Below are 27,308 nucleotides of genomic sequence, written 5' to 3'. Positions count from 1 at the left end.
AGAGCTTAAGTGCAATCCGTGCAATCATCAAAACAAGACGACAAACCACCTTTTCTTGCTCTGCCTGAAGATTGGTGTGGTATGGGACGAGATCCAAAAGTGGTTGGGGATCAGTTCGGTTCGTCCTCAAACTGTAAGAATGCACTTCAACATGTTCGCAAGCTTAGGCAGAGGGAAGAAGATTGGAAATTTCTTAAAGGCGCTTTGGGTTTGCACACTTAGATTCTGTGGAAGTGGCGGAACGAAAGCAAATTCGAAGGAACGGCCTGGGACATCAAAAGTATTGTTCTGGAGGTAAAGCAAGAACGTGGTGTTGGAATAAAATCTTTAGGATCTTAAACAACGAGATGAGCTTCTCTTCTTGGTGTTCAAACGATATGACAATCTCTACTGTGTAAAGGACTAACTGTGTGTGGTACATCTGGTACCAATTCTATTATAATGAAATTTTCTTGATAAAAAAAAAAAAAACCCTTCAAATGTTTTGAATCAATTAATTTTGAAACTAGTTTCGATATTGAATATATATCTAACTCTCAATTTAAATTTTTGTGGAAAAATTTAAAAGTAACATATGTTTGCAACAAATAAAAAAGTTAACTCATTAACTCTAAAAAAAGTTAAGAAATTATTACAATCGTGAAAATTAAATTTAATCTATAAAAATTGCTGAACGCTTGAGATTTAATTTGTAACTAATTCTAAGAAAAAACAAGAATTGTGTATAAATTGCTTGCCACTTAAATTGAAGAATTTAAAAATAATGAACAAAAGAAAATGCCAAATAAATTTATCCGTTCAATGTGAAACCATTGATATCGATATCAGTGCAAGTTGCAAATCTTTTTCCTCTCTCCTCGATTATTGGACTTTTTTGTGGAACGTGAGGATGAAAACTTAGGTTATCTTCGTTGCTCATTCCTACTGTATCCCCTTGGGCTACAAAAAGTTTATCACAATTTTTAATTCGATTCTTTTACTAAAAATTTATTACTTTTATTTATAATAATAAAATTCATTTAATTTTATTTATGTTTAAAGTTAAATTTTTAATTCAATAATAATTCTATTAATTTCTTTTTAAAATTAATGCAATATACAATATGTTAAATTTTTTGTGGACGAATAGGTATAATATAACAATTTTAATATTAAAAATAACCTGTAATTTCAATTTTATTTCTAATTGTCTATTCTGTTATGCAGTAAAAATATATTTAAATTTTTTTGTTAATAAATATTCTTTCAGTCCCACTAAAAGTGACCTGTATTCCATTTTGAGCCGTTCCACTATAAGTGCCCTGTTTCTATAAATGAAAAAATGTAACCATTCAAAAAGTGGGGACTCTACCACTTTTAATAAATTTACATTTTCTCCTTAATTCCCGAAAAGTTTTGAGTCTCTTTAGTTTGTCCCATTTATAATGACATTTTCTATAAATAGCATGTGGTCCTTACTATCTCTACACACATAAAATAAGTGGCCTCTACCAACTTTACACTCTTAACCCTTTATTCTTAATTTTCATGCCCAAAGCAAATGTGCCAAGATAAGTGGGACGAAGAGAGTAAAATATACTCCCTCCGTCCCAATAATGTTGTCTCCTTTCTTTTGGGCACGGAGATTAAGGAGTGTAAAATTAGTATGGTAAACTAGAAGGTCCCACATGTTTAACAAGAAATTAAGTATAGCTTAAAATTATCATTGTGATCTTTCTCATTTTCCCGGCGACAACAACAGTAGGCGGAGCCACACCTGCACCGCCCCCTTCCCCGGCATCGGCACGGCCATCAGCCGCATTGCCGCCTCTCTCCATCCGGAAAAGTGAATAGAATCAAGCAAAAGAACAAGAATAAAAATCAAATCTTTAGCCCAACAATTTCTTCAACAAATTTTTCATCATCTTCATATATAGCCCAACAACAGAAATATAATCATTAAATTTTCCATCGTCTTTGCTAACCAAGAACAGAAAAAACCAAGAACAATTTCTGAAGAAGCCAAGAACAGGAAAACCAAATTTCTTCAACAAATTTTCCATCGTCTTCGCTAATCAGGAGATGCCGTTTCTCATCGTCTTCGTTAACCAGGAGAAGCCGCCGACAGAAGGTGGATTTACAGAGGGGGAGGCTTAGATCTGTGCAAATGGGTGCGGCGCCGGAGGAACAATAGGGAAGGAAGCGGCGCCGGAGAAACGATGGGTGTGGCGCCGGAGGAACAATGGGGGGAGGAAGGGAAGGTGGCGCCGGAGGAACGATGGGTGCGGCGCCGATTGGGGCTCCGTCGACCTCTCAAGGGCTTTTCATCACTAGATCTGTGCAAATAGCCTCAATTCACAGAGAGAGATGGACCTCAAAGAGGCGGAGAGACGGAGGGGGAAGATGGGGAGACGGCCCCGGAGGAACAGAGGGGGAAAGGGGGAGGCGGTATCGGTGGAGTTATAGAGAGGAAAGAGGGAGGGGGCGCCGGTGGAACAGAGGAGGAAGGAGAGGCGGCGTCGGTAGAACAGAGGAGGAAGGAGGGAGGCGGTAGAGAGAGAGCCGAGTGGGTATGATATTTCCCTCTAATAAGGGGGATTTGTTTAATTGCTTAATTAAAATTATGTTTAATTAAAAATTAATTATCCCTTAAAATTTACCTAAAAATGAAATGAGACAAGATTATTGGGACAAACCAAAAAGGAAAGTGGGACAAGATTATTGGGACGGGGGGTATTAAAATTAATGCAAAAACAAACATTACAATTAATAATAATAATAATAATAATAATAATAATAATAATAATAATAATAATAATAATAATAATAATAATAATAATAATAATAATGCACAAAATAAAAATAAACAATAAAAATAGAATAATGAATCATATGGCTCTATTAATACTGCAACTGATACAGAACAAGAGTTTATTGCAAATGGGCCCGAAGAGGCTGTTGAACCAGCAGCAAGTGTGAGAGTCGGCCCAACTGAAGATGGCGTAGCTAAGCGCACGAGAGTTCCACCCACAAGATTCAAAGACTATGAGATGTATTAGGGTTATTAGTTGTTATTGTCCTTCTAAGAATGGTCCCCTCTCATGTCTCTCTTCTTTCTGTTAGGATGGCTGAAGAGTGTGGCAGCAGTATCAGTCGTTGTCTCCGCTTTTGCTTTTAGTATGTTGTTTGTATGAGGATTGGTCTATCTTATGAATGAAAATTATCATTTCCTCTGATATCTTTTCTTTAACTGGAGTCTTGGCTCACTCAAAATAGTCCCTATCTATCATTGGTGCTTTCATTGTTTTCATGCCTAACCCTGAGATTCTCGCCGCCCTTCATGCTCTCCAGACCCAACTCACAACTCATCTCTCCACGTCTGTCGAGCAGTTGGCGGCCACCAATGCGGCGGTGGCAGATACCAACTCCATCCTCCAACGTTTCATGTCCGCCATGGAGTCCCCTGGCATTACCTATTTCCTCGGTACCTTATTCCCCTCCGACCCCTCCTCTGTCACCTGGGAGAAGCACCAAGCCAGGGGAAACTCATAAGCCTCCATCACCGCCGCTGCTCAAAGCGCCGCCACAGGGTCCTACCCTTCCCATCCGCCCTTTTTCACCCCAAGAACTTTGTGAGAAAATGAAGAAAGGCATATGTTACAACTGTGATCAGAAATGGTCCCCCAACCACCGTTGTCGTAGTTGTTTCTACGGCCTCTTAGGCACAAATGATGAGCCAGAGATCAACGACGTTGAGCATGACGCTCTGTCCACAGACGAGATGATCGTCCCCACGTTCCCACTCCCTGACGCCGCTATTTGCGGGGATATCTCGAGCCTTCACACACTCTCCGGCCTTGGCCGACCCCGTACCCTTCACCTTAAGGGCACCATTCATAGGCGCGCGGTGCGGGTGTTGGTGGACAGTGGGAGTACCCACAATTTTATCCAACCAACGGTGGTTCAAACTCTCCGCCTTCCGGTGACAACGATACCTCCGTTTCGTGTCTACATTGGAAATGGAAACTTTCTCTTATGTTTTCAATTGTGCTCAGCGGTTCCGATCGAAATTCAAGGGCAGATTATTTTCGTGGACCTCCACGTGCTCCATATCGACGGACCGGCTGTCGTCCTTGGCATCCAATGGTTACAGACGTTGGGCCCGGTCACCCACGATTACGCCGCCCAAACCATGGTTTTCCATCGTGACAGCGTGGCTACTACCTTGAAAGATGACCTTGCTATCGACGTCCACCCAACTCACAACTCATCTCTCCACGTCTGCCGAGCAGTTGGCGGCCACCAATGCGGCGGTGGCAGATACCAACTCCGTCCTCCAACGTTTCATGTCCGCCATGGAGTCTCCACGATTACTCCGTCCTTCACAGCAAGTTTGCGCGCGGGGAACTGGGCTCCGATTTCTCAGTAGTTGGTGGACTCATCCTTTTCAAGCACCGCATATATATAAGTGTCACGTCTGCATTGATTCCTCAGCTTCTCATGGAAGCGCACGCCACTCCCATGGCTGGTCATGGGGGCGTCAAACACACTCTGGTGCGGTTAACATCGTCGTTTTATTAGCCTCGGATGGCCTCGGCAGTCAAAGATTTTGTGGCATCATGCCTAACTTGTCAGCAAACGAAATACTCTCCGACACCACCCGCCGAGCTCTTTCAACCCTTGCCCATTCCGACTCATGTGTGGAAAGACATCACTATGGATTTCATCACTGGACTTCCGCCGAGCCGAGGGTATACGGTGCTACTTGTGGTTGTCGATCGACTCACCAAGTTTGCTCACTTTGGATTGCTTCCGACTTTTTTCACATCAGCCAAGACAGCAGCTTTGTTCTTGGAAATAGTGGTGAAACTGCACGGGTTCCCTACCTCTATCATCTCCGATAGGGATCCCATCTTCCTCAGTGCGTTTTGGCAACAACTTTTCAAGTTGAGTGGTACTACTCTCAAGCACAGCACGACGTTTCATCCTCAAACCGATGGACAAACGGAGGTCACCAATCGGACCATTGAGCAATATCTCCGCTCTTTCACCTTGGACCAACCCACAACCCACGACTTGGGCTGCGCACGTGGGCTGGGCAGAATTTTGCCTTAATTCTTCTTACTGTCATAGCATACGGATGATACCCTTTGAAGCCCTGTTTGGCCGCCAACCCCAGATGATTCCCCATTATGCAGCGGGATCGACTAAAATCCAAGCTCTCGATGAGCTCTTACAGCAGAGAAATGGCATACTTCGGCAGCTAAAGGAGAATCTCCATCAAGCCCAATCTCGGATGAAACAACAAGCTAACCGTCGTCGTCGTGACCTCGAGTTTCAGGTGGGCGATGAAGTGTTAGTGCGTTTGCAGCCATATCGCCAAACCTCAGTCCGCGGCCGACAATTGCCCAAGCTGTCCCAACGTTACTACGGGCCTTTTCCAGTCACGGAGAGGATAGGGAAGGTGGCTTACCGCCTAGAGCTCCCTCAATCTAGCCGCATCCACCCGGTGTTCCATGTCTCTAAACTTCAACGGTTTATTCCATCCGGCACCACCCCTATCTGCACTCTCCCAGTTGAGTCTTTCAGCTCCCGACCCATTCCCAAACCCTTGGCGATTTGTGGGGAGCGACAAATTCTGACGGCCGCGGGTCATCAGCGCCAAGTCCTAGTTCAGTGGCACGGCGAGCCACCGGAGAACTCCACCTGGGAACCTTGCGAGGACATGCAGCGCCAATTTCCTACCTTCAACCTTGAGGACAAGGTTGATCCAGAAGGAGTGGGGAATGATACAGAACGAGAGTTTATTGCAAATGGGCCCGAAGAGGCTGTTGAACCAGCAGCAAGTGTGAGAGTCGGCCCAAATGAGGGAGGCCCAACTGAAGATGGCGTAGCTAAGCGCACGAGAGTTCCACCCACAAGATTCAAAAACTATGAGATGTATTAGGGTTATTAGTTGTTATTGTCCTTCCAAGAATGGTCCCCTCTCATGTCTCTCTCCTTTCTGTTAGGATGGCTGAAGAGTGTGGCAGCAGTATCAGTCGTTGTCTCCGCTTTTGCTATTTAGTATGTTGTTTGTATGAGGATTGGTCCATCTTATGAATGAAAATTATCCTTTTCTCTGATATCTTCTCTTTAACTGGAGTCTTGGCTCACTCAAAATAGTCCGTATCTATCAGCAATTCTGTTCATTGAATAAAAAAATGCAATAGAATAAAATATGATTGAAGTGAAATGGTGAGCTATTTTAAAACAGTATTGGAGATGGTCTTAAAAGTCATGCTTACCATCAAACTTGTAACAACCCTAGTAAGTTAAAAATACCAGCAAAACTGGAAACTATTACAAACTTATGCATATGTAAACGGTAGCGTAAAATACATGAATCTTTCAAAATAATAATACGATAAATTTGGTACATAGAGAATAGAAATTTGTATTACTTGTATGTAGAAGTCTTGATACAACTACATGGTAAAGCTAAAAAACGAGAGCGAAAATTCAAGAGTCATTGGAACTCACGGTGATGTTCCACGTTTATTCACAATCCAACATCAAGGGTTGTAACTACAAGATAAATAAGTAATAAATAAATAAAAGTTAAAATAAAAGCAATTAAATAACCGGTCATGCAATTTTACTTGTCCTTTTGACATGTGTCATCATATACTGGATTATTAAATTAATTTTAATTTTATCGCCAATTTTATACCAATATTTTTGTAACTAAAAATTCACAAAAAATAAAAATAAAATGTCAAATTGAATAAATATGAATTAAATATTTACTATGTATCTTTGGTATTTGCAATTTAGTATTCACACATCTATTTGTAACTTGATTTATTTTTATTTTTTTCAATTTTTAAGTCCAATTCTTGTAAGTTTTATTTTGTTATTGAGTTTGTAGCCACATTTAAGTGTGTATGAATTTTTACGAATATAAATAATTTTTATATATTTCTAGCATTATTTAAATATAATAAAAATCAAATATAAAAAGTACTATATATAACAATAAATAATGGTATAAGAAAATATATTTTAGATTGAAGCAGGTCATTGATAAAACATAAAAAGTTGTAGTAGCATAGTGAATTGAATTATAAGTTGTGTATGTAAAAGAAAGTTTTTTTTTTCTTTCAATTATAGAGTTGGATTGATATAAGTTCTTATTCTAAGTTTTCCAGAAAATAGTTTTTCTTTTTCATTTAAATAAATGAACATAGAAAAAAGTAAGAAAAGAAAATGAAGGGATGTACATACAATAAAATTGATTTCTTCGTTCACCGTGAAGCCATTGATATAAAGTCAAGCTTGCGCGAGTCTTTGTTTTTGTTTCTCAATTTCGATGTCCTGTGCACATGGTGTAAGTTAAACAAAAAGTACTAGTACACCCGTCCGTGCGTTGCACGGTGGGCATTATTTTGAAAAAATATTTTAAGTAAAATAAACATAAATCTAATTTAATACCATGGGCATTATTTTGAAAGAACATTTTAAGTAAAAGAAGCATAAATTCATCATAAGCATAAAATCTAATTTAGTATGCTCGTTTGTACGATGCATAACCAATATCAAAATTGAACGACATTTAATTTTAAATAAATAAATATACACATTAAAATATAATTTAGAAATAAGTAAATGCAAACATGAATCTCAATAAAAAAAATTAAAATTATCCACAATATAATCTCAATGAAAAACATGAATTTAAAAATATTTGAATTTTCAAATTAAAAAAATAATTAATTAATTTTAATTAATAATCTGAATTTCCTAGACTCCAGCATTCTGCTCATAAACCTCAGCTTTAGCCTTTGCATAGGATCATCAGCAGCAGCATCTTTCTCGCCTTCTCGCTCGTCAGCCATCTTCTTTCTATGCAAATCTTAAGTTGTTCGTTGCTCTGCTTGAAGCCGCAACATTTCATGCTCTCTTGCTGCTACCTCTCGAACCAGGTGTCAACATCCCCCCAAATAGGTTTGGTCGCCAACCCTACTCTCCATCGTTGATTTTCTAGGGAAGCGCATAATTGACGGTGGGGATGCGACTGTAGAATTAGACGTCGTCCATGTTGTCCATGGTGAAAGTGGCGTCTTCTCTCTCTAGAAAAGTGACAAAGCCAAAGGAGCGGTGCTTCTGCGTGGCCTGGTCCACGTCCAACGGCGACTTCACATCATTAATGTCTCCGAAAGAGATGAAGGCAGCGTGGAGTATTTGCTCGTTCACCTTGGCTAAACCGCCGACGTAGAGAGTATTCTTCTGCACTCCTTCGTTCATGGCAATTTTTTCATTTCTCCACGAATCGGATTAGTATGAATTGGCTAAATTGCCTTCGTTCATGGCAATTTGCTCGAATTATGTTTATAAGTTGCCAATTTTTTTGAAGTGGGTTAGTGGGACGGTTATGCATAAGTGAGAATACATGTATAATTATTGGTATCAATTTACATGGGTTAGTGGAAGTAAAAAGTTTTAAATTATTTTTTAATTATCTTTAATTTAAATTTGAATGTAGATAAAAACTTAAACTCTATTTGGATTGAGGTATCCGAAAATATGGCATTAGTGTAGTTGAAAACAAAACTAATTTTTAAATTTTGGCGGCAAAAAGTAGCCGTTAAACTGTCTTTTTATATATTATATAGATTTCTTCCATGCTTATAAAGCATGCGCTGCATTTAATTTATGATATAGTTGCCATTTAAATCTCAAATTCTTGATTTTTTTGTTGTAAATTAGACTCAAATTTCAAATTATTTTAATAATTAATATATCAAATTTTGATTTAAATTTGTCTCTGTCCTAATATTTTGCATCAATTTGGAGCTCGGAGTTAGATCATTCATCCAACGTCGTAATCTAAATCCGATTGAGATTTTAAAACTCGTTATTTAATTTATCCCCATTATATATGTTGTCATTTAGATCATCGGACTTCCACAATTGTAACTCAAATAATCAAGAATCTACAAATCCACCTCACCAACTTACCACTCAATTAGTTAGTCATCAGAGGCCCGATTTTAAAATTGATAATCTAGAAAAATCAATTTTTGTAATCCAGTGAAAAAATTCGATAAATTGGGTGATTGTTCTCATTAATTTAAGACTAGTATTTGCATCCCGTGCAATGCACGGAAAAATATTTTTTATTTTATATATTTATATAAAAATTAATACTAATTCAATTATCATACTCATAAATATAATAAAAAATAATTTTAATTAAATATATTTGAATTGAATATTAATAATAAAAAAATAAAAAATAATGTACAATTATAAAATTTGATATTATGAAAAGTAAAAAAAAATAAGTTTAAAAAAATAAAAAATACTAATAAAAAAGAATTTAAAATACATTTTTTTTTCAAAAAGATGAGAGAGGGGAGAGAAATTTATAAAATTTTAATATTTAAACAAATTTAATTTGTACATTTTAACTCAAATATTATATAAAATATATCAAATTAAAGCTCTTATTGTGATTTTTAATTTGATATGCATATTAAATATTTATAATTAATCGAATTTCACAATTTTGAAAATAAATAAAACAACAAATAAGAAGTTAAAGAAATGGAAAATAAAAAGAAAAATATAGTTTAAACATAAACCTTCAATTTTATTATAACTACAAAATTGCCACTCAATTTTGAAATTGAAAACTGCTTTTTTAATATAGTATAGATGTATTCCTAATTTCCACAAGTATGTATTAGATGGAATTTAGTGTCTCGTCATTTTTTTGTGTTATTAAAAGTAATTACATAACCTAATTAAATGAAATAAGTCCTAATTAATAATTTTAAAATTAATCTAAAGAATATAAAATTGAAATAGAGAAAAAACATAAAAAGAAAAGACATAAAAAAAATTGAAAGTGTGATACGAAACAAGACATTAAATTTGGTTTCAATAGAAAATATAAATAAATTGGAGACTACACTATACTGAAAAAGAAAAAAAAGACCCTTACTAAAGATAATAATGCACACAAATTTAAATTTGGAAAATATCACAACTACCATGATTAGTACTTTTTCGTTCTCCAATTTAATATTCATTTAAGAATGACACTACAAATTTTACTAAAAGTGTGAGTGGATTAAAAGTTTCATCTTTATAAAAATGTTAAAATAATTAAAATAAAGTAAAAGGCTCATATTTTATAGAGTCGGAAGTATTTCTGTTAAAGAGGTGGTCTTCTGTGTGCCCGGGTGTACCGTACACTTGGGTTATACCCGATCCGAATTCTGACCCATTTTTTTTAAAATAATACTAATACTAACATGGAATGACACTGACACTAACACGATTTTGGAATGATACTAACACTATTTTATTTTACAAATGATATTACTTTGAAAATAACACTAACATTATTTTGTTTTACAAATGACACTAACACTATATCGAAATGATACTAACACTTGACATTCGAGTAGGATAATTTATTCGGGTCAGGATTCGCGTCGGGTATTCGGGTCACCATCTAAGTGTACATGAGATTTTGTGTGTGTTAAAATAGGAAAAGATAGTTAATTGAAGGAGATATTAAAATGAAAATAGGAATACTAACTGTTGAATGCATAAAAAAAGTACTACTAGTACAATGAACTTTCCCAATACAATAATGATCGTGCCCAAACCTCCCTACGTTAAGACGACCACAGTGTTGACTTGAACAGCGACACATCTTTCTATCTCTCTCTTCCAAACTCTCTCTGAGATGGCGGAGGCGGCAGTGACATTCTTGCTGGAGCAGCTGAAGGAGGTGGTGGTCGGGTACGCGGATCTGATCACCGGAGCGGAGAGGGAGTTCGATCAGCTGAACCACGACCTTGATTTACTCAAGGCGTTTCTGAAGGAGATGGCGGAGAAGAAGAAGAAGGATAAAATGTTGAAATTACTGGAGAGGCGGATAAGGAAAGTGGTGTACGAGGTGGAAGACACCATCGACACTTGCTTGACCAAGGCTATTGAAGCCAAGGCCAGGAACTCCTTACGCCGCCGTATTGGTATCAAAAGTGTAAGCCTCGCCAAGGAGGTCAGGGCCGTTAGAGACGAAAAAGTGGTGCCATTGTTTGAGGATACCGGTAAGTTTGCTAACATGGAGAAGATTGCCCATGGAGCCGGAGACGGGGCCGGAGAAGAACCACCTACTCACTCGTCAAAAAGGGTAAAAATTCTCATCTTTTTACTTTCTTTTTATTTATTTATTATTATTCTATCTGCTGGCGGGCCCGCGCACATAATAATTGGAGATAAATGCAATGTGCACACCGTAGATGCTGCTGGGTGATAAATATTGTAATTTTCAAAGCTGTATAACTTTGGTCTTGCTTGGATGCATTAACTTTTGTACTAGTTATTACTATATGATATTTATATAGACTTAAAATGTTAGAAATATGAGTTTTAAGAAATGCTAGGGTGAGTCTGTTGTGATTGGAGAATAAGTTTCATTTTGTTGTGAGTGGAGTGGTGGTCATGAGGGTGTTTTTTTGTGTGAATATATGTTGAGAAAGTGATAAGGTGAGGTAATGTCCAAAATTAAAAAAATTGAAAGTGATTAGCCCACTACTAAATTATTGGTGGCTCCTTTGTTCGTTTTCGTTATCTAAATTGTTGGTGGCTTCGATACTTACTTTTTTGTAACGTTCACACAGGATATACCAATCAGGCAAAACAGAGTAGTAGGTTTTGATGAGGAGGAAGCGACCATAACTGGCTATCTCAAAGAAAGAAGAGACAAGCTTGACGTTATCTCCATCGTGGGCATACCGGGACAGGGAAAAACAACATTGGCATGGAAGATATACGAGAACGAGCCCATTTGTTTCCATTTCCCCATCCGCATTTGGGTTTACATCTCTCAAGTATTCAACAGCAGAGACGTGTTCCTCCAAATTCTTAAGAAATTCATCCCCAGCCAAGACACATCCAGCCTCAACGACGACGAGCTCGCTCAAACAGTTCGCGCGTGTTTGGAGAAAGAGAAGTTCTTGTTAGTCCTAGACGATGTGTGGAGTATTGATGCATGGGAAAAAATCCAGGCGGTGCTGCCGTTACACAATGGGGAGGGTAAAGTCCTCATCACCAGCCGAGAGACAAATGTCGGAGTGCAATCTCAAGTTTACAGACCTCCCCACACATTGAAGTTCCTAGATGATGATGAGAGTTGGGAGCTTCTCCAATATGAGGTGTTTGGGGATTTGAATGTTTGCCCGACAAATTTGAAAGGCATTGGAGAACAAATAGCCATGAAGTGTGATGGAGTGCCACTGACCATAGTTGTGATCGGAGGTATTCTTAAGGACCAACTCACGAAATCTCGATCCGCGGCTGTCAGCGAGTGGGAGTTGACGGCAAAAAGTGTGAGCGAGGCCTTACAGAATAAGGCGAAGCGCATAACAGAAGTTGTGGAATTGAGCTACGACAGATTGCCCGATGACTTGAGAGAGTGCTTTATTTTCTTGGGTGTATTTCCAGAAGATTACGAGATTCCCGCTAAGATGTTGTGTGGGCTGTGGATTTCTGAAGGATTTGTACTGCAGAGAAAAGGAAGAAGCATCGAGGAATGCGCAGAGGAGAATATGGATGATCTCATCAGCAGGAACTTGTTGAAAGTCGGAAAAACTAATCACATGGGAAAAGTGAAAACATGCCGTGTTCATGATATGATACGTACATTCTGCATATCCATAAGTGAGGAGGAGAATTTATGTCAAGAGGTTAAAAGATCAGCAAAAACAGGAGAACTTGAACCTTCAGCTTCTCAGCTACAAGAGTCTCATCGTCTTTGTTTCCGCTCGGATTTGTCTAAGTTCCTGTCTGAAAACCCATCTGGTCCGCATGTTCGTTCGTTTATGTGTTTCTACGAGAGGCCTGTTGAGTTGGAGTCAGAACACATAGCAGTTATACCAGACGGCTTCAAAAAGCTTAGGATTCTGGAGTCCAAGTGCATCAAATTGGACCAATTTCCATCAAAGGTCACCAAGCTAGTTCATCTTAGATACCTCACCCTATATATTGAGACTCTGAAAATTCTGCCAGAGCCAATCACCCAGCTATGGAACCTACAATCTCTTGTAGTGGAGACCAAGTCTCGTTCCATCACAATGAAAGCAAATATGTGGAGAATGGTGCGGCTGAGGTATCTCAAGACAAGGGCTGCTATTCTCCTAGACAGTAGTAAATGGGAAGGCGATGCAGGGCAGAACCTTCATACGTTGAATAGATTGGCCCCCGAATCTTGCACGGATGCCGTCTCCAGAAAGGCCAAAAACCTCAAGACCTTGGGGATCTCTGGGAAACTGGCCACTGTTTTTGAAAATAACTTCCTAGAAAAATTGCTTCATCTTGAAAAGTTGAAGCTTCATGAACATACATCTGAAGATATGCTGCCTGAACTTCCCCCACGGAATTGTTTCCCACGAAAGCTCAAGAGGCTGACATTAACGAATACATCCCTCGAGTGGAAGCATATGTCCACGTTGGCAATGATCAAGAGCCTGGAGGTCCTTAAGTTGAAAGAGAATGCATTCGTTGGAGTGTCGTGGAATCTTGGAGGTGACAACTTTCCGAATCTCGAACTCCTGCTGATTGTGCAAGCAGATTTAGTTCTTTGGGAGGCCACGCCCGAGTCTTTTCCTAAGCTCAGGTTTCTTGTGGTTAAGAACTGTGAAAACCTCAAAGCAATTCCAGAGTGTCTGGGAACATATCTTGAGAAATTGGAAATAGAGCGCGTTCGCCGTTCTGCAGTTCAGTCTGCAAAGAAAATTGAAAAGCAGCAGATGGGGCGACCCACCGGCAGATTTGCGGTTCAACTCAATCTCGTCCTAGGTCCTGCGTGTGATACCAAGTGATCCAACATTTATGAGGCAAGTTTTTTACTTTCGTATCAACAATTTGATTCAATGACTATATATTCTTTAGCAACGACTTCTTCGTCCGTGCAGGAGAACACTTCAAATAATACCGCCAGATCAAGTTCATCAATACGGATGTTCAGCTGGTGTGGTTGATCTTTGTACTTCATTCAAATAAATTCGTTTTCATTTGTTCAAGATGAAAAACTTTGATATTTCTCTTACATTTTCGTTTTTAAACTTTGCGCTTCTATGTTGTGGAGCCTTTTGAATGTTTCGAAGAATGGACGTAGTTGTCCGTGGATGCGAATCTTTGAGATTCGCGGAGAATACGCCAAACCCTGGATATTTGAATTGACCCCATGTTCGATTTGATGAATTTGTTGAGTGATTTGGTCATTATTCATGTCATTCTCCCAATTTGCTCCGCATTTTTCATAAATTGCCTCCCAAACCTCAACGTCCTTTTGGACACGTTAGAAGTGCAACTTGATTTCCTTGTTGTCGCGTGGAAGTGTTTTAGAGTCCGTTAATCATTGTATTTCTTCGTGATTTCTCCTTAATACACGAGGACCTTTTGATCAGATCCCTTTGTGATCTAAGCGTCGCCTCGGCCCATAGTTGGCAAATAAGCTCGGTCTCCGTCAGAGAGTAGCCGTCGCATTGCTTGAGTGTCTTCAGAAGGGCAGGAATCTCGGCCACTTCATCGTCTTGAATAAATTGAGTTTTATTCAAGTTGATAGTCTCAATACCCTCTTGAGAAAATGGGGAAAAAGGCAATGGGAGTCTGAGAGAAGAATTTGGGATCCCGAGCTACAACGCTTTATTTGGTTGGTTGCTCCACCATTTTCTCCATTCACGATCCATTTTTTTAAGATGAAAAAGAGATGAAGAATGGTATAAAAATATAAAGAAGAGAAGAAGATGAAGAAAATTATAATACTAGAATTGTAATGTAAAATGAATGGAGATTAATGAGATATTTATAGGAGAAAATTGGAAATAAAGAAAAAAAATTGAAGAATAGCCGTTGAATGAGCCAATAACTCTTTTAATAAATAAATAATAAAAAAATATAAGAAATAGCCATTATTCAATATTTTTTAATTGGATCTATAATGCACGCGCCTATTTGTCTCTCCTCCCGCACCCGAGGAGCTTCGTCTTGAGCTTCTGGCAGCGCTGTGCAGCTCGTTGGAGCATGACTCGCGCCCACCCAACAAACCTCGATGTGGTTGCTTTAATATTGTAGCCATTTTTCAAATCATAAATTCTAGTGTTAATAGTATTTTGTGTTCTCCAACTTTAGTGTCTTTTATGAATGTTCTCAACTTTCATTTTCTTGTCCAAAATTCTGAACTTTCAACTTTTTTTTGTAAAATATCTTGAACTTTTATTTTCTATTGAAAAACCTACTACTTTCAGTGTTTTTCAGAAAATATTCTTAGCTTTCAACGTTTTTCATTTTTCATAAAATATCTCATTATACAAATTTCGGCGATGGAATGATAAGTCATCTCACTTGATTTTTAGGTGGAATGATAAGCCATCTCACTTTATGTGTTTTACATTACAACTTTATAGAGTTGAAAAAAAATACCAAAATTTACTAATAGTTTGTGAACTTACAACCAATTAACATTTCAAAAAAATATATTGTGAAATATAGATCTATAAAAAGTAGGGTTAAGGTGCAGATAGGCCCCTCAAGTGAAGGCCCTTAGAGCATTTCAGTCCTCTTACTAACTGTGTGTGCAGATTGGCCCTCGAACTCAAAAAAATGGTGCAGATCGCCCCCTCTGACTTAACACCGTTATGGGCCGTTAGTCAGAGGGGGCGATCTGCACCGTTTTTTTGGAGTTCAGGGGCTAATCTGCACCTTTTTCCCTTTTTGGAGTTCGGGGGCTAATCTGCACACCGTTCATTAAAAAAAATCACATGTCATCTTCTCCGACCAACTTTTCCAGCGTCAATCGCCGTCAGATGAGGAAAATCACGAAATCAAGTTCCCAAGCCCCAAATCGGGAATTCCAAATCGGCGTCATTGCTCCTGAAAATCACATAATCGAAATGGAAACTCGAATTCTCCCTCGAACGTCACCGCCCCCCAATTGCAGAATCACCCCCAACGAATCGAACTTCGCCTCGCCGTAGGCGGTGATCGTGACCCCAATCGAGATCGAGATCATGTTGGCCATGGTCTCTGATTTGAAGGCGTCCTTCTTCAACAGCACGCCGATAGTGTAGATGGCGACGGGCATCGTCGGCCTTTATCACCGGATTTCGCCGGATTTGAGAGAAAGAGGCGACTCCTTATCGAGAAAAGCTAGGCGACTCCTCATCGAGAAAAGCCAGGCGGCGGGTTCACCGGATATTGCGGCGGCGATTTCCGATGGAATGGGAGAATTAGGGCTCGTCCTTGACGCTAAGCGTGTGCAGTCGAGCGAGCTCCGAGGTTTAGGGCCCAAGAGAGAAAGAAAGGGGCGGCGCCCTCCGCCGACCTCGCCAGAGCTTGAATCAGCGGCAACGACGATCAAATTTTGAGCGAGAGAGATGAATTAATTAAAAAGTTAAAAGGTGCAGATTAGCCCCTGAACTCCGAAAAAACGGTGCAGATCGCCCCCTTGACTAACGGCCCATAACGGTGTTAAGTCAGAGGGGCCGATCTGCACCGTTTTTTTGAGTTCGGGGGCCAATTTGCACACACAGTTAGTAAGGGGACTGAAACGCTCTAAGGGCCTCCACTTGAGGGGCCTATCTTCACCTTAACCCTAAAAAGTAATTAAAAGTTTCAAACACTCTTTATAGACTAATAGAAAATTTGGAAGAAAAAATATTTAGATATTTTGGTAAATATTTTAAATAGATAATAATAATCATTAGATATGTTTTTTTTAAGATCTTGGTCATTCATTTGATACACCTCCTATTGTAAAGAGTGTTTAAAATCTTTAACACTACTAATAAAAGTTAATTGTGTATTTGATGAGTGGAGAATGAGTCCCACAAAAAATGAAGATTGTAAGAGTAATAGTGAATGGAATTATTTTGGAAAGTAGATTAGAAATATGTTTTAGGGACAATCCAAAATAGAAAGAGATAAAGATGTTTGAGGGACGGAGGGATTATATTATAAAAAACTTATAAAATTATATTTTCTAATTTTTTTACTATTTGAATTAAGTAGGTAAGCACCGTGCGACGCATAGTACTCAATAACTACACATCAACAAAATTTAAAATATTTATAAATTTTGATTATGAGAAATATTAGTTACTATTTTGTACGCCTACACAAAATCTTACGACGGAGGATTCGGCTTGCGTGATAGCTAGCATACAGCTTATCATCCCTTGTTTAAATTGTTATCACGGCACCCATTCTTACTTTCTATAACATTCACACAGGATACACCAATCCGGCAAAACAGAGTAATAGGTTTTGAGAAGGAGGAAGCTACCATAACTGGTCATCTCAAAGAAAAAATAGACAAGCTCGATGTTATCTCCATTGTGGGCATACCTGGCCAGGGGAAGACAACATTGACATGGAAGATTTACCAGAGCGATGAAATCGGTTATCATTTCCCTATTCGTATTTGGGTTAACATCTCCCAAGTGTTCAACAGCAGGGATGTGTTCCTCCAAATCCTGAAAAGATTGTCCAGCCTCAACTTCAACGACTTGGCTCAAACAGTTCGCGCCTATTTGGAGAAAGAGAAATTCTTGTTAGTCTTAGACGACGTGTGGAGTGTAGTTGCATGGAACAAAATCAAGGAGGTGCTGCCCAGTAGACAATGCGGAGGCTAAAGTCCTTATCACCACCCCAGAAACAGACGTAGGAGAGAAATCTAGAGTTTACAAAGCTCCCCACAATCTCAAGTTTCTAGATGGTGATGAAAGTTGGGAGCTCCTCCAATATGAGGTGTTTGGTTTGGAATATTGTCCGCCAGAATTGAGCACCGCAAGAGGTGTGATGGAGTGCCACTAACGATAGTTGTAATCGGAGGTATCCTCTTCGACCAACTCACGAAATCTCAATCCACATCTGCGAGTGAATGGGCATGTGAACAGTGCCGGTAACAGTGGGAGATCATCAAGTTCTTCAATATGGATGTATGGTTTGGTCTTTGTTTTATTAGATGAAAAATGTTGAAGTATCTCTTAACATTTTCGTCTTTATGCTTTGCACTTTTGTGTTATGATGACTGAACAAATTAGTTTCACCATTAATAACGATGATTTGTTTGTGTGCTTCTTACTTTCTTCGGTACAATTGAGTAGCTTTCGAGCATAGTTCATCCCTTCCGAAATTTTCTACTGTTGTTTTCTTTAGTTTTCGGTGAAAGGTAGCGCCTAAACTACCATCGATAAAGCACCCTGGGGGGAAGTTGAAGAATAATGGATGGGATGTTAAGAAATACTATCATAATCTACGCAAGGAATTAGACTATGACAAGATAAGGTAAAATGAATTCCTTGTAAAATCAAGTATGAAAAACAAACCATGTGCTTGAATACGATTTACTTGAAGCATAAATTGCACTCAAATTCTCCTTTCCTCCATTCTTTCTGTTCGAGTCTTGCAACATCAATTTCTCTAATTTCTATATCCAAAAATTCGAAGAAATTAAACTACAAACATGCTGGCCCGACCACCACCAGCAAGCCACCGTCTATATACATTCCATTTTGGGAGTCTTTTTCCAAATTAAAGCGGCTTTAAAAAAGCAAAAAGTGGCTCTCATACCGTCTCCACAAAAACAACCACAAACAAATCTGGTGTAAGTACGTTTGCATTTATCCAAAACTCTTTCAATCCAAACACAAGCTGATTAGCAGCGGAGTGAAAGCAGGCAGGGATGGCTTACGCTGCTGTTGTTTCTCTTAAGCACACAATAGATGGCCTTCTAGATTCTTCTCCGATTTCCCATGTCTCCTCCATTCGAGATAACTTAAAACTTGCACACTTATCGTGCAGGTGCCTCCAATACGCTCTCGAAAAATCCAACCATCGCAGCAGCAAGTGGTTGGATCCTTTGGAAGGGCTAATAAGAGACGCTGCACATAAATTAGAAGATGTTCTCGAATTCCATGATGGTGCCTCCCAACTGAAAATAGACTTGGAGGAAGTTAATCAAGAGATTATTTCCTTCGAGCAAAAAGCGAAAGAGGCGGGGAAACAATTTCTCTGCTCACCTCAACAAGATGATGATGACGATGATGATGTTTCGTCAAATATTGATACTAGTGTGGAGATGGTTGGGCGTTCCAGTGAGTTTGGCGAGGTGCAAAACTATCTGCGTCAAAGAATGAGGCCAGACGACATGTGTTTCTTCTCGTACGTCGGGGAAGTCGGCACAGGCAGATCAGCTATCGGCAAGACCTTTTTCGAAGATCAACAACAGTGTTTCGACTGCAGCGCGTGGGTGACGTTAGGCGACACGAAAGGTGAAGAATTTAAGGAAATTGCGATGCGCATCCTTGATCAAGTAGACAATCACAAATTGGTCGGAGACGAGGAAATACGCAACTGCTTGTTCAACACTTTGGAGCATCGGAGGTACCTGATTGTGTTGGATGATGTACGCAGTGTAGAGGTGTTGGATTACTTGAGAAGCTCATTTCCAGATCAAAGTAATGGCAGCCTAGTCTTGCTCACCACCGCCCTAGATGAAATAGTTGTTTCTGCCCAAAGTTTACATACTTGCAGAGCGCATACCGACTACGCCAAAACATTGCGCTTTTGTCTACACTGGGCGGTTTTTGGTCGTGATGCGCACATCTCTCCACAACTCCGTGAAGCTGAAAAGAAGATTCAGGAGAATTGTGGAGGTCGTCGTATGCTACTTGCCAAAACTTTGCTCTACCTACTTAAAACCGACAAGACGCCAGAGCAGTGGACCAAGTTAGCAGCAGACAAAGAAAATCCTGTTTTCATAGTTGAAGATGAAATTTCAGAGGTATTCTTACTGCTACTTACCTTATTCACCCTTTATAGACTATAATAATAAATACAACATCAAAATTCCCAACTTCAATTGCTTCATGTAGACTAATAAATTGTTTCTTCACTTAAAATTCCCTGTTTTTTCCTGCTGGTTAAGTCATCAACAAAGAAATATGTGTCTGTAGTGACCTGTTCTTTTTTTTTTTTTTTAATTACAATGATCTTATATTATGTTTATTCTTGATGTATGTTGTGCATTTTCCTAGAAGTTTCTATATGCTTGTGCACAAGTTCAAGAAAAACCAAACTTTGTAGTTCAGAGATCCATAGTGAAGCTGAAGCATGCGCATCTAAATACTCTTAATTTTGATATGAATTGGCTCATTCTTGCACTTATCATTTTTTGCAGTTATGTAAAATCAAAACTGAGGTGCAATCCCACAAGTGGGATATGGATGACGAAAGAGATGTTCTTGCTTTTGAATGGCTCTCATCAACATGGACAGATTTTTCTAAAATAGTTGCAAATATGAAGAAGGCGATGCATCCGGAAAGGTTTTTTGCCAAATTGCAAATCATATCTTTATGGGGGATGGCAGGCATTGGTAAGAGTATGTGGGCCAAAAAACTATTCCAAGACAAGTCAATTTTGTGCCATTATGACCATCATGTGTGGGTCACTTTAGGCCCAAAATATGAAGCCAAAAGAATTCTGATAGATATTATGGTACAAATATATCCGAGCATACACGAATTGCATATGAAAGAAGATGACAAGTTGGTGAGAGACTTGTGTATACTATTATCCAATAAGAGATGCCTCATCGTCATGGATGATTTGTGGAGTGTAGAGCCCTTGCATCACTTGAAGGAGTTATTCCCAGGCATTAAAGGTAGAGCTTTGGTGACAACTAGGCTAGGAGAAGTAGCTAAACGGGGAGAAGATGATATTTTTTATGAAATGCGGTTACTAGATGAAGAAGAAAGTTGGTGTCTTTTTCGTCAACAGGTGTTTGCCGATGGATTCTGTCCCCCTGAGTTAGAGAAATCCGGGCGAAAAATTGCAAAGAGATGTGAAGGTCTTCCTCTCCTACTCCTCAAAGTGGCCGATCAACTACTCAAAGTGGATAAGGACCCACAACAATGGAACGATGCAGCCTCGGGGAAACGAAGTTTAGTTTTCATCAAGGCACATGATGATATATCCAAAATACTACTCCCCAGCTACAAGAACTTACCACAGCATCTAAAAACATGCTTCCTGTACATGGGAATTTTTTGTGAAAGTTATGAGATCTCCAAATCCAAGTTAACTAGCATGTTGGTTGCTGAGGGATTTCTTGAACCAAAGCTATACGGAACTAAACATCATTTTGTTCCAGAATTTTTGGGTGATCTTGCAGGTAAAAGTGTCATCATGGTCCAACAATGGGATACCAATTTCTACGTCAACAGATGCCGCCTCCATTGTGTCTTTTGGCATATGTGTAACAGTGTGGCTGAGAAGAAAAAGTTTTTCCATGCGATGGATAGTTATGCCAACTGTTCAGTCGAGAACATGAAGAGCCAACGCAGATTCTGCATTCGCACAAGCACTTTATTGGGATTGAAAGATGTGCAGAACTCAATGGCATCCGTTACAAGTGCACGCTCTTTGCTATGTGTAAGTCCACCTCATCAGTATCCAGTCCCCATAAGTTTTGGTTTGAGGTTGATGAGGGTGATGGATGCTCTTCCAATTCGTCTATACGAGTTCCCGGTTGAAGTGGTGAAACTAATTCATCTAAGATACCTTACTCTCACTTATAATGGGAAGCTCCCTACATCAATATCAAAACTTGGGAAGCTTCAACACTTGATAGTCAGTCGATACATGAACACCAAATCATTTGAGAATTCTTCGCCTTTGCCAATGGAAATTTGGGATATGAAGGAATTGAAACATCTTCAGATCATGGGAGGACACCTACCTGATCCAAAATGTGGTGTTGGTTTACCAAATCTCACAACACTTTTAGATGTGAGTGCTCAGAGTTGCACACGAGAGGTTCTTGAAATGATCCCTAATCTTAAAAGGTTAGGCATTCGAATTGAATTGGCGCCTGATGATGAAGGCACTGCCTTCCACTACTTGAATAATATATCTTGTCTTTCTGGATTAGAATCACTCAAGTGTGCTGTTGTAAATCCTCACTTCAGGCGTGAGATTGTTCCTCCACCTGCTCCCACCTCAATGTTCCCATCAAGCCTTAAAAGGTTGAGTTTGAGCGGGTTTGGATATCCCTGGGAACACATGATTATAATTGGTGGATTGAGTGATCTGGAAGAGCTCAAATTGAAAGACTATGCCTTTCGAGGACCAAGGTGGGATACAAATGATGACTCTGATTTCAAGAAACTTAAATTTCTTTCAATTGAAGATACTGATTTGGTGCACTGGGAATTGCCCATTTGCATGGAGCTCAAGCATCTAAGCATTAAACACTGCTACAAACTGCGAGAGCTACCTACCTTTTTGCGTATGGGCTTTAGAAAGATTGAAATAGTCGACTGCAACCCTTTAACTGTCACTTGGGCAGAGCAAATGAGACGGAAGATTAAGCCATTCCGATTTGAAGTCCATCCTATAAGGTTAGTCATTTGATTGTATCTCTACCAGAATTCTGCATCTAACTTTTTTTGTGGCAACTCTTTTTAGTATCTTTCTATGATACTTAATACAGTTACAACATGAATTCTACGTAGTGTTCTGTATACGTGTTTTTTTTTTTCTCACTAATTAGTTAACGTGAGTGATATGAGCAACATATGCATTAGGTACAGGTGTTATATGGAAATAGAAGTTTTTATATTTTTTCTAAATGACCAAGGCAACATATTGTATTCCCCTAGTTCTTTATTCTATATATAACGCCATAAGTTTTAATTTGGCACAAATTCTCCTTTTATATGTATGCCATCAATGGTTTTTTGATGCTTGAAGTTGATGTTGCAGGTGATGTCGAAGAATGAGACGTGACGTGAAGTGCTTATTTAAAGTATTAGGAATTGGCGTTTCATGTTGCATCAAGGGACTAGTGGGTCTTGTTTGGTTTATTTCTTTAGGGGATAAAACTGATTTGTAATGCTATTGTGTTGCGTTTTTCTTTCTCCGCGTTGATCATTTCAGTCCTAAGCTGAGTGATATTGAGATGTTGCCTTCCACGTAGTCATTGTGTGAGATGTGAAAATTTTGGTTTTGCAACAAACTCAATTCGAGTATACCAAAATTTCCAATTATTAACTAGTATACGGTGCAGACAAACAATTACTTGGCCCTTCTACTTAGATGCTATACTAGGTAAAATATTGGTCGTGTGTATGTTTGCAGCACATAGCACATACATTTGATCTAGTGTAAAATCTATTATCATTAATTTAGTTATTTTGGTAAACTTCTGCATCTTCAAGATTGTTGAATGAGACCAGTGCATAAGAAAGATCTGAGGTAACTGTTACAAACCTATGATCAATAAAATAATCATTATGTAATTATTTCACTGTGAAATATATCTATTTAGTGAACTGAGTGAAAAGAGATTCAGAAATTTAAGATCCTTCTGTACAATACCACAATGATCAGATATCATCTTTAGGGAAAGAAACAGCAAGCCATATCTACTCTGACAAACAACATGCTTATCATATACACATGTAAGTTCCTGTCTTTGAGGGAGAAAAATGTATTGAGCTTGAGCTCAACATGCCTATCCATTGACCTTGAGCTTGAGCTTTCTAGTAACACCCACGGTCCACAGCAGTGGGGCTTGTAGCGTTATAGCGGCACAATAGAACTAAGACAAAAGAATGTTTTTGATAGATAAAATGCTTCCAGTTGAGCTTGAGCTTCGTTGCAACTCCCTGGGCACAGAGTTACACAAAAACAACTTTCATTAGCTATTCGAAGTCATGGCTTGTGCTTCCTGTCTTCCCATGAAGAATGAACATCTACTTTCCAATCTTGTGTAGCCTTTTTCATCTGCACTGCACCTAAGGGGTTGCAATCGACTAGCTTAATCCCTCCAAGAAAGCCTCCAAATTCCCCATGAATCCTTTCTAAATTGTAGCAGTGTTTCATGGTTAGGGTTTCAAGGTCATCAAAGCTTCCACGTCCGATTTTCCAGTCCTCCAGATCAGTGTCTTCAATTATAAGAATAGTAAGTAAACTGAATGCCTGTTCTTCTACTTCCCACTCAGGACCTTGAAAAGCATAATTTCGCAATTTGAGCACCTGAAGACATGGCAATGAGGAAATCTTGCTCGTTTCTTTCCAAGGATAGCCCATCCCGCTCAAGCTCAACTTAGTCAAATTTCGAGGGAAAATCGACATAGGAGTGAGCGAGGGAATAACAACCTCAGGATTCATAACAGCACATTTAAGTGATTTCAGGTTGCTGAGATGGGAAATATGATCAAAGCAACTCAAGGGGCTGCCATTATCATTATCATCATCCACATCCAATTTGATCTGAATTCCTAATTTCTTTAGATTAGGCATTCCTTTCAAAACAGCTTCACTACAACTATGAACACTAACATTTGAAAGTGTCAACAACCTCTCCAAGGAAGCACCACAAGGGTGTGGTAAGTCACTACCCATGACTTGAATTTGCTTTAGCTCTTTCATGTCCCATATCTCCCTAGGCAGGTGCACCGGATCTTCGTCGGATCTGATGCTGAAATATTGATTGACAATCAAGAACTGAAGGTTTGAGAGCTGGGATATTGACACTGGGAGCTCTCCATTCAAAGTGAGGGCAAGGTATCTTAGTTGAACTAATCCTAGTACCTCCATAGGGAACTCGTAGAAACGGATTCTAAGAGCATCAAGTTTCCTCAGCAACCTCAAACCAAAACACATAGGCACTTGATACTTATGCAATGGACCATAACATAGGAGAGAATGTGCAGTGGATGCACAGTTATCCTCCACCGATTCACACACTTCTTTGATCCCAAACAAGACATTGTTGTGGAAGGATAATCGGCATTGGCTTTCTATACATTCTCCAAAAGCATCATTGCTAGTGCTCAAGACATGACAAAATTTACTCTTCCTAGCTTGTTTGTTAGACAGTTGCCACAGTGAGGAGTGAAGGCGGCAAGTTTTTATCTGTTTAGCACCTAGTCTTCCAGAATCATCTATAGTTTTCTCATTCACCATTACAAGACTACTAGAAACAAGCTCCTCCAAACATTTTGATGCACTAGGATATAAGAGTTGGTATGTTTTTTCCTCAAGAAATCCATCTGCATCCCACATATCAATGAGCTTGGATCGCGATATATCATATTTTCGCGGAAAAATTCCCATATAGAGAAAACACATTCGCAGAAGTTTAGGTATGTAGGTGTAGCTTGGAAGTAGTACCTTCAATATTTCATCGTATGCATCCATAAAAATTTGATGATTCTTGTGCCCTGCAACCTCAGCCCAGTATTCCACTGTCTTCTCCTCTTCAGACAAGAGGTTGGCCACCGCGATTATTATAAGAGGAAGGCCATCACACTTGTCCACGATCTTCTTCCCAAATTTCTCGAGTTGGAAAGGGTATGATTCCGCACCAAATACCCTTATCCGGAGCAGATCCCAGCTTTCTTCTTCGTTCAACAATCTAACTATCATCAGTCCACTAGAATGTGGAACGTTGTATTCGTCTACTTGATGCAGCCTAGTCGTGAAGAGGATCTGGCTTCCCTTGATCTTATCCTGCAGAGCATCTTTCAATCCATTTCTCTCGTATTGATACGAAGAATGCAGGTGATACATCATGTATTTGTCCCACACATCATCCAACACAATGAGGAATCTCTTATCCTTCAAACTTTCTTTCAAGCGCAGAGCTGTAACATCTTCATCTCCTTCCTCGATAACTTCACCATTCAACTCAGCCAGAATGCGGCGCGGAATTTCTTTGAATTTACATTCTTTGCCTATTGTCACCCACACACGACACTCGAAGTGATCCGCAAGGTTTGGATCTTCGAACAGTTTCCTAGCAAGAGTGGTTTTACCGATGCCAGCCATCCCAACGAGCGCGGTGACTTGGGTGCTCTTCGACCAACTGATTCTAAGTCTACTTTTGAGCTTATTGAACTCGTAAACTAATCCAACCATCTCTTCACCAGAATTGGTTCTTGGTGAATCGCAATCTTCTTCCTCGTCATCTTTTTCAGACAACGAGTTGTACAATTCTTCGATGTACTTCTCTCCTGTTGTTTTCAGCTGAACCAATTCTTGATGTATTTTTGGTATAATCGGATCTCCGCTGCTTTCAGATTGTGGAGCGTGTTGCTTTAACACATTTCCTAATTTTGATATTTGGGATCTCAACGTAATATCTGCTCTGCTCCAAGGGATTAATCCTTTGGCGATTTCTTGTAGGGAATCCAATTCTTTATCAGCGAATTCCAAGATTTCTCGAGAGGAAGCAGCAAGTGAATTGCCAGAAGTTTTTAGAAGATCTTCAATCTCTCGCTTAACAAATCTGATTTCTGCAAAAGCCATATTCTTGTCTCTTTCTCTCCCTGAAGTATTTTGGTAATGAAAAGAGAAGATGAAACAGTAAAAATCTAGTCAACCATATGAGAATTAATGGATTGTCCAGCTTTTTGCATAGTATAGTATGAAAAGAATCCAATAGTATCTGTCGGCCTTTATAACCAAAAAGTATAGTGTAGTTATTTTAGTACTCTAGCAGTGGGATATTATACAATGAAAATAAATATATAGGTATTATTATATAGTTTTGAATATTTTTATTAATTAATTATATTTATTAAATTGACTTTAATTAAAATTTTAAAAATGAATCAATGAAACTATTAATGAATAAATTTAAATGTAAGAAAGTAATATTTAAAATATATGCCTAAATAAAAATACAAAAATATCTATGAAAAACATTCTAAATTAGTAAGACGAATTTTAAATCTTTTATTGTTTGTAAGAGCAGAAAGACTTCAAAGTATATTTTTATTTTTTTCACACACTTAAATCGAAAAGTTTAAAACTATAATTTATCAAATTAGTAAAATTAATTATAAACATTATAATTAATAGAGATACATTGTTCTTCATTGGAGATAATATCGCTTGCAGTTATGATTTTTACTAATAAAGTAGAAGTAGAAACAAAATTTGTATTACGAACTGAAGACTGTGGGATCAATCTTTTTAATGTTTTGATGCCAACCTGTTTCGTTCATTGGAAAAAGAAGTGGATATTGCAATGGATTGTAGCATTCGTAATAATGTTTTATTCTATGTTTGTCATCGAAATGAGCATGAACTACAATATCCCGCTTCAATGAAATATTTTTATTATTTCCCTCAACCCATATAGCTGCAACTTGATCTGCATATGGAGAATTATATATTCGTTGATCTAAGTTGACATCTTTAGAAATATAAACCTGAACATCGTCCATTGAAGGATAATCTTTCAATCTTCGAA

The 27,308-nt window shown here is 38.7% G+C and overlaps 4 protein-coding genes and 1 long non-coding RNA gene across 5 annotated transcripts; 3 read left to right on the top strand and 2 right to left on the bottom strand.

Moving 5' to 3' along the window:
- The first annotated feature begins 10,359 nt into the window (after positions 1-10,359).
- Positions 10,360-14,268, top strand: LOC131005109 (putative late blight resistance protein homolog R1A-10). The gene is made up of 3 exons (XM_057931920.1): positions 10,360-11,170; positions 11,661-13,874; positions 13,953-14,268. The coding sequence occupies exons 1-2, from the start codon at positions 10,721-10,723 to the stop codon at positions 13,857-13,859; spliced, it is 2,649 nt and encodes an 882-aa protein (XP_057787903.1). The 5' UTR covers positions 10,360-10,720; the 3' UTR covers positions 13,860-13,874; positions 13,953-14,268.
- Positions 14,269-16,874: 2,606 nt separating this feature from the next.
- Positions 16,875-17,672, top strand: LOC131011735 (putative inactive disease susceptibility protein LOV1). Its single transcript, XM_057939554.1, has 2 exons — positions 16,875-16,883; positions 17,271-17,672. The coding sequence occupies exons 1-2, from the start codon at positions 16,875-16,877 to the stop codon at positions 17,670-17,672; spliced, it is 411 nt and encodes a 136-aa protein (XP_057795537.1).
- A 687-nt stretch (positions 17,673-18,359) lies between these two features.
- Positions 18,360-19,202, bottom strand: LOC131005108 (uncharacterized). The gene is made up of 2 exons (XR_009095205.1): positions 19,062-19,202; positions 18,360-18,973 (listed from the first exon to the last, which is right to left on the bottom strand). It is a non-coding gene; the product is annotated as an uncharacterized LOC131005108 (long non-coding RNA).
- Positions 18,725-23,119, top strand: LOC131005107 (putative late blight resistance protein homolog R1C-3). Its single transcript, XM_057931919.1, has 3 exons — positions 18,725-19,825; positions 20,222-22,443; positions 22,808-23,119. Exons 1-3 carry the CDS (start codon positions 18,725-18,727, stop codon positions 22,809-22,811), a joined length of 3,327 nt encoding a protein of 1,108 aa, XP_057787902.1. The 3' UTR covers positions 22,812-23,119.
- A 639-nt stretch (positions 23,120-23,758) lies between these two features.
- LOC131011731 (putative late blight resistance protein homolog R1A-10) lies at positions 23,759-26,359 on the bottom strand. Its single transcript, XM_057939544.1, has one exon. It carries the CDS (start codon positions 26,357-26,359, stop codon positions 23,759-23,761), a length of 2,601 nt encoding a protein of 866 aa, XP_057795527.1.
- Positions 26,360-27,308: the final 949 nt, after the last annotated feature.

This window comes from Salvia miltiorrhiza, chromosome 1 (assembly GCF_028751815.1).
Source record: "Salvia miltiorrhiza cultivar Shanhuang (shh) chromosome 1, IMPLAD_Smil_shh, whole genome shotgun sequence".
Lineage (NCBI taxonomy): Eukaryota > Viridiplantae > Streptophyta > Magnoliopsida > Lamiales > Lamiaceae > Salvia > Salvia miltiorrhiza.
Note: the sequence above shows the minus strand (reverse complement) of the source record. Positions and strands in the feature narration are given on the sequence as shown.

Excerpts from the sequence above, each read along its gene's own strand:
- LOC131005109 (XM_057931920.1), top strand. The coding sequence starts at position 10,721 with ATGGCGGAGGCGGCAGTGACATTCTTGCTGGAGCAGCTGAAGGAGGTG. Across the intron at positions 11,171-11,660 it reads CTACTCACTCGTCAAAAAGG|GATATACCAATCAGGCAAAA; the intron begins GTAAAAATTCTC and ends ACGTTCACACAG.
- LOC131005107 (XM_057931919.1), top strand. The coding sequence starts at position 18,725 with ATGGCTTACGCTGCTGTTGTTTCTCTTAAGCACACAATAGATGGCCTT. Across the intron at positions 19,826-20,221 it reads TTGAAGATGAAATTTCAGAG|TTATGTAAAATCAAAACTGA; the intron begins GTATTCTTACTG and ends CATTTTTTGCAG.
- LOC131011731 (XM_057939544.1), bottom strand. The coding sequence starts at position 26,359 with ATGGCTTTTGCAGAAATCAGATTTGTTAAGCGAGAGATTGAAGATCTT.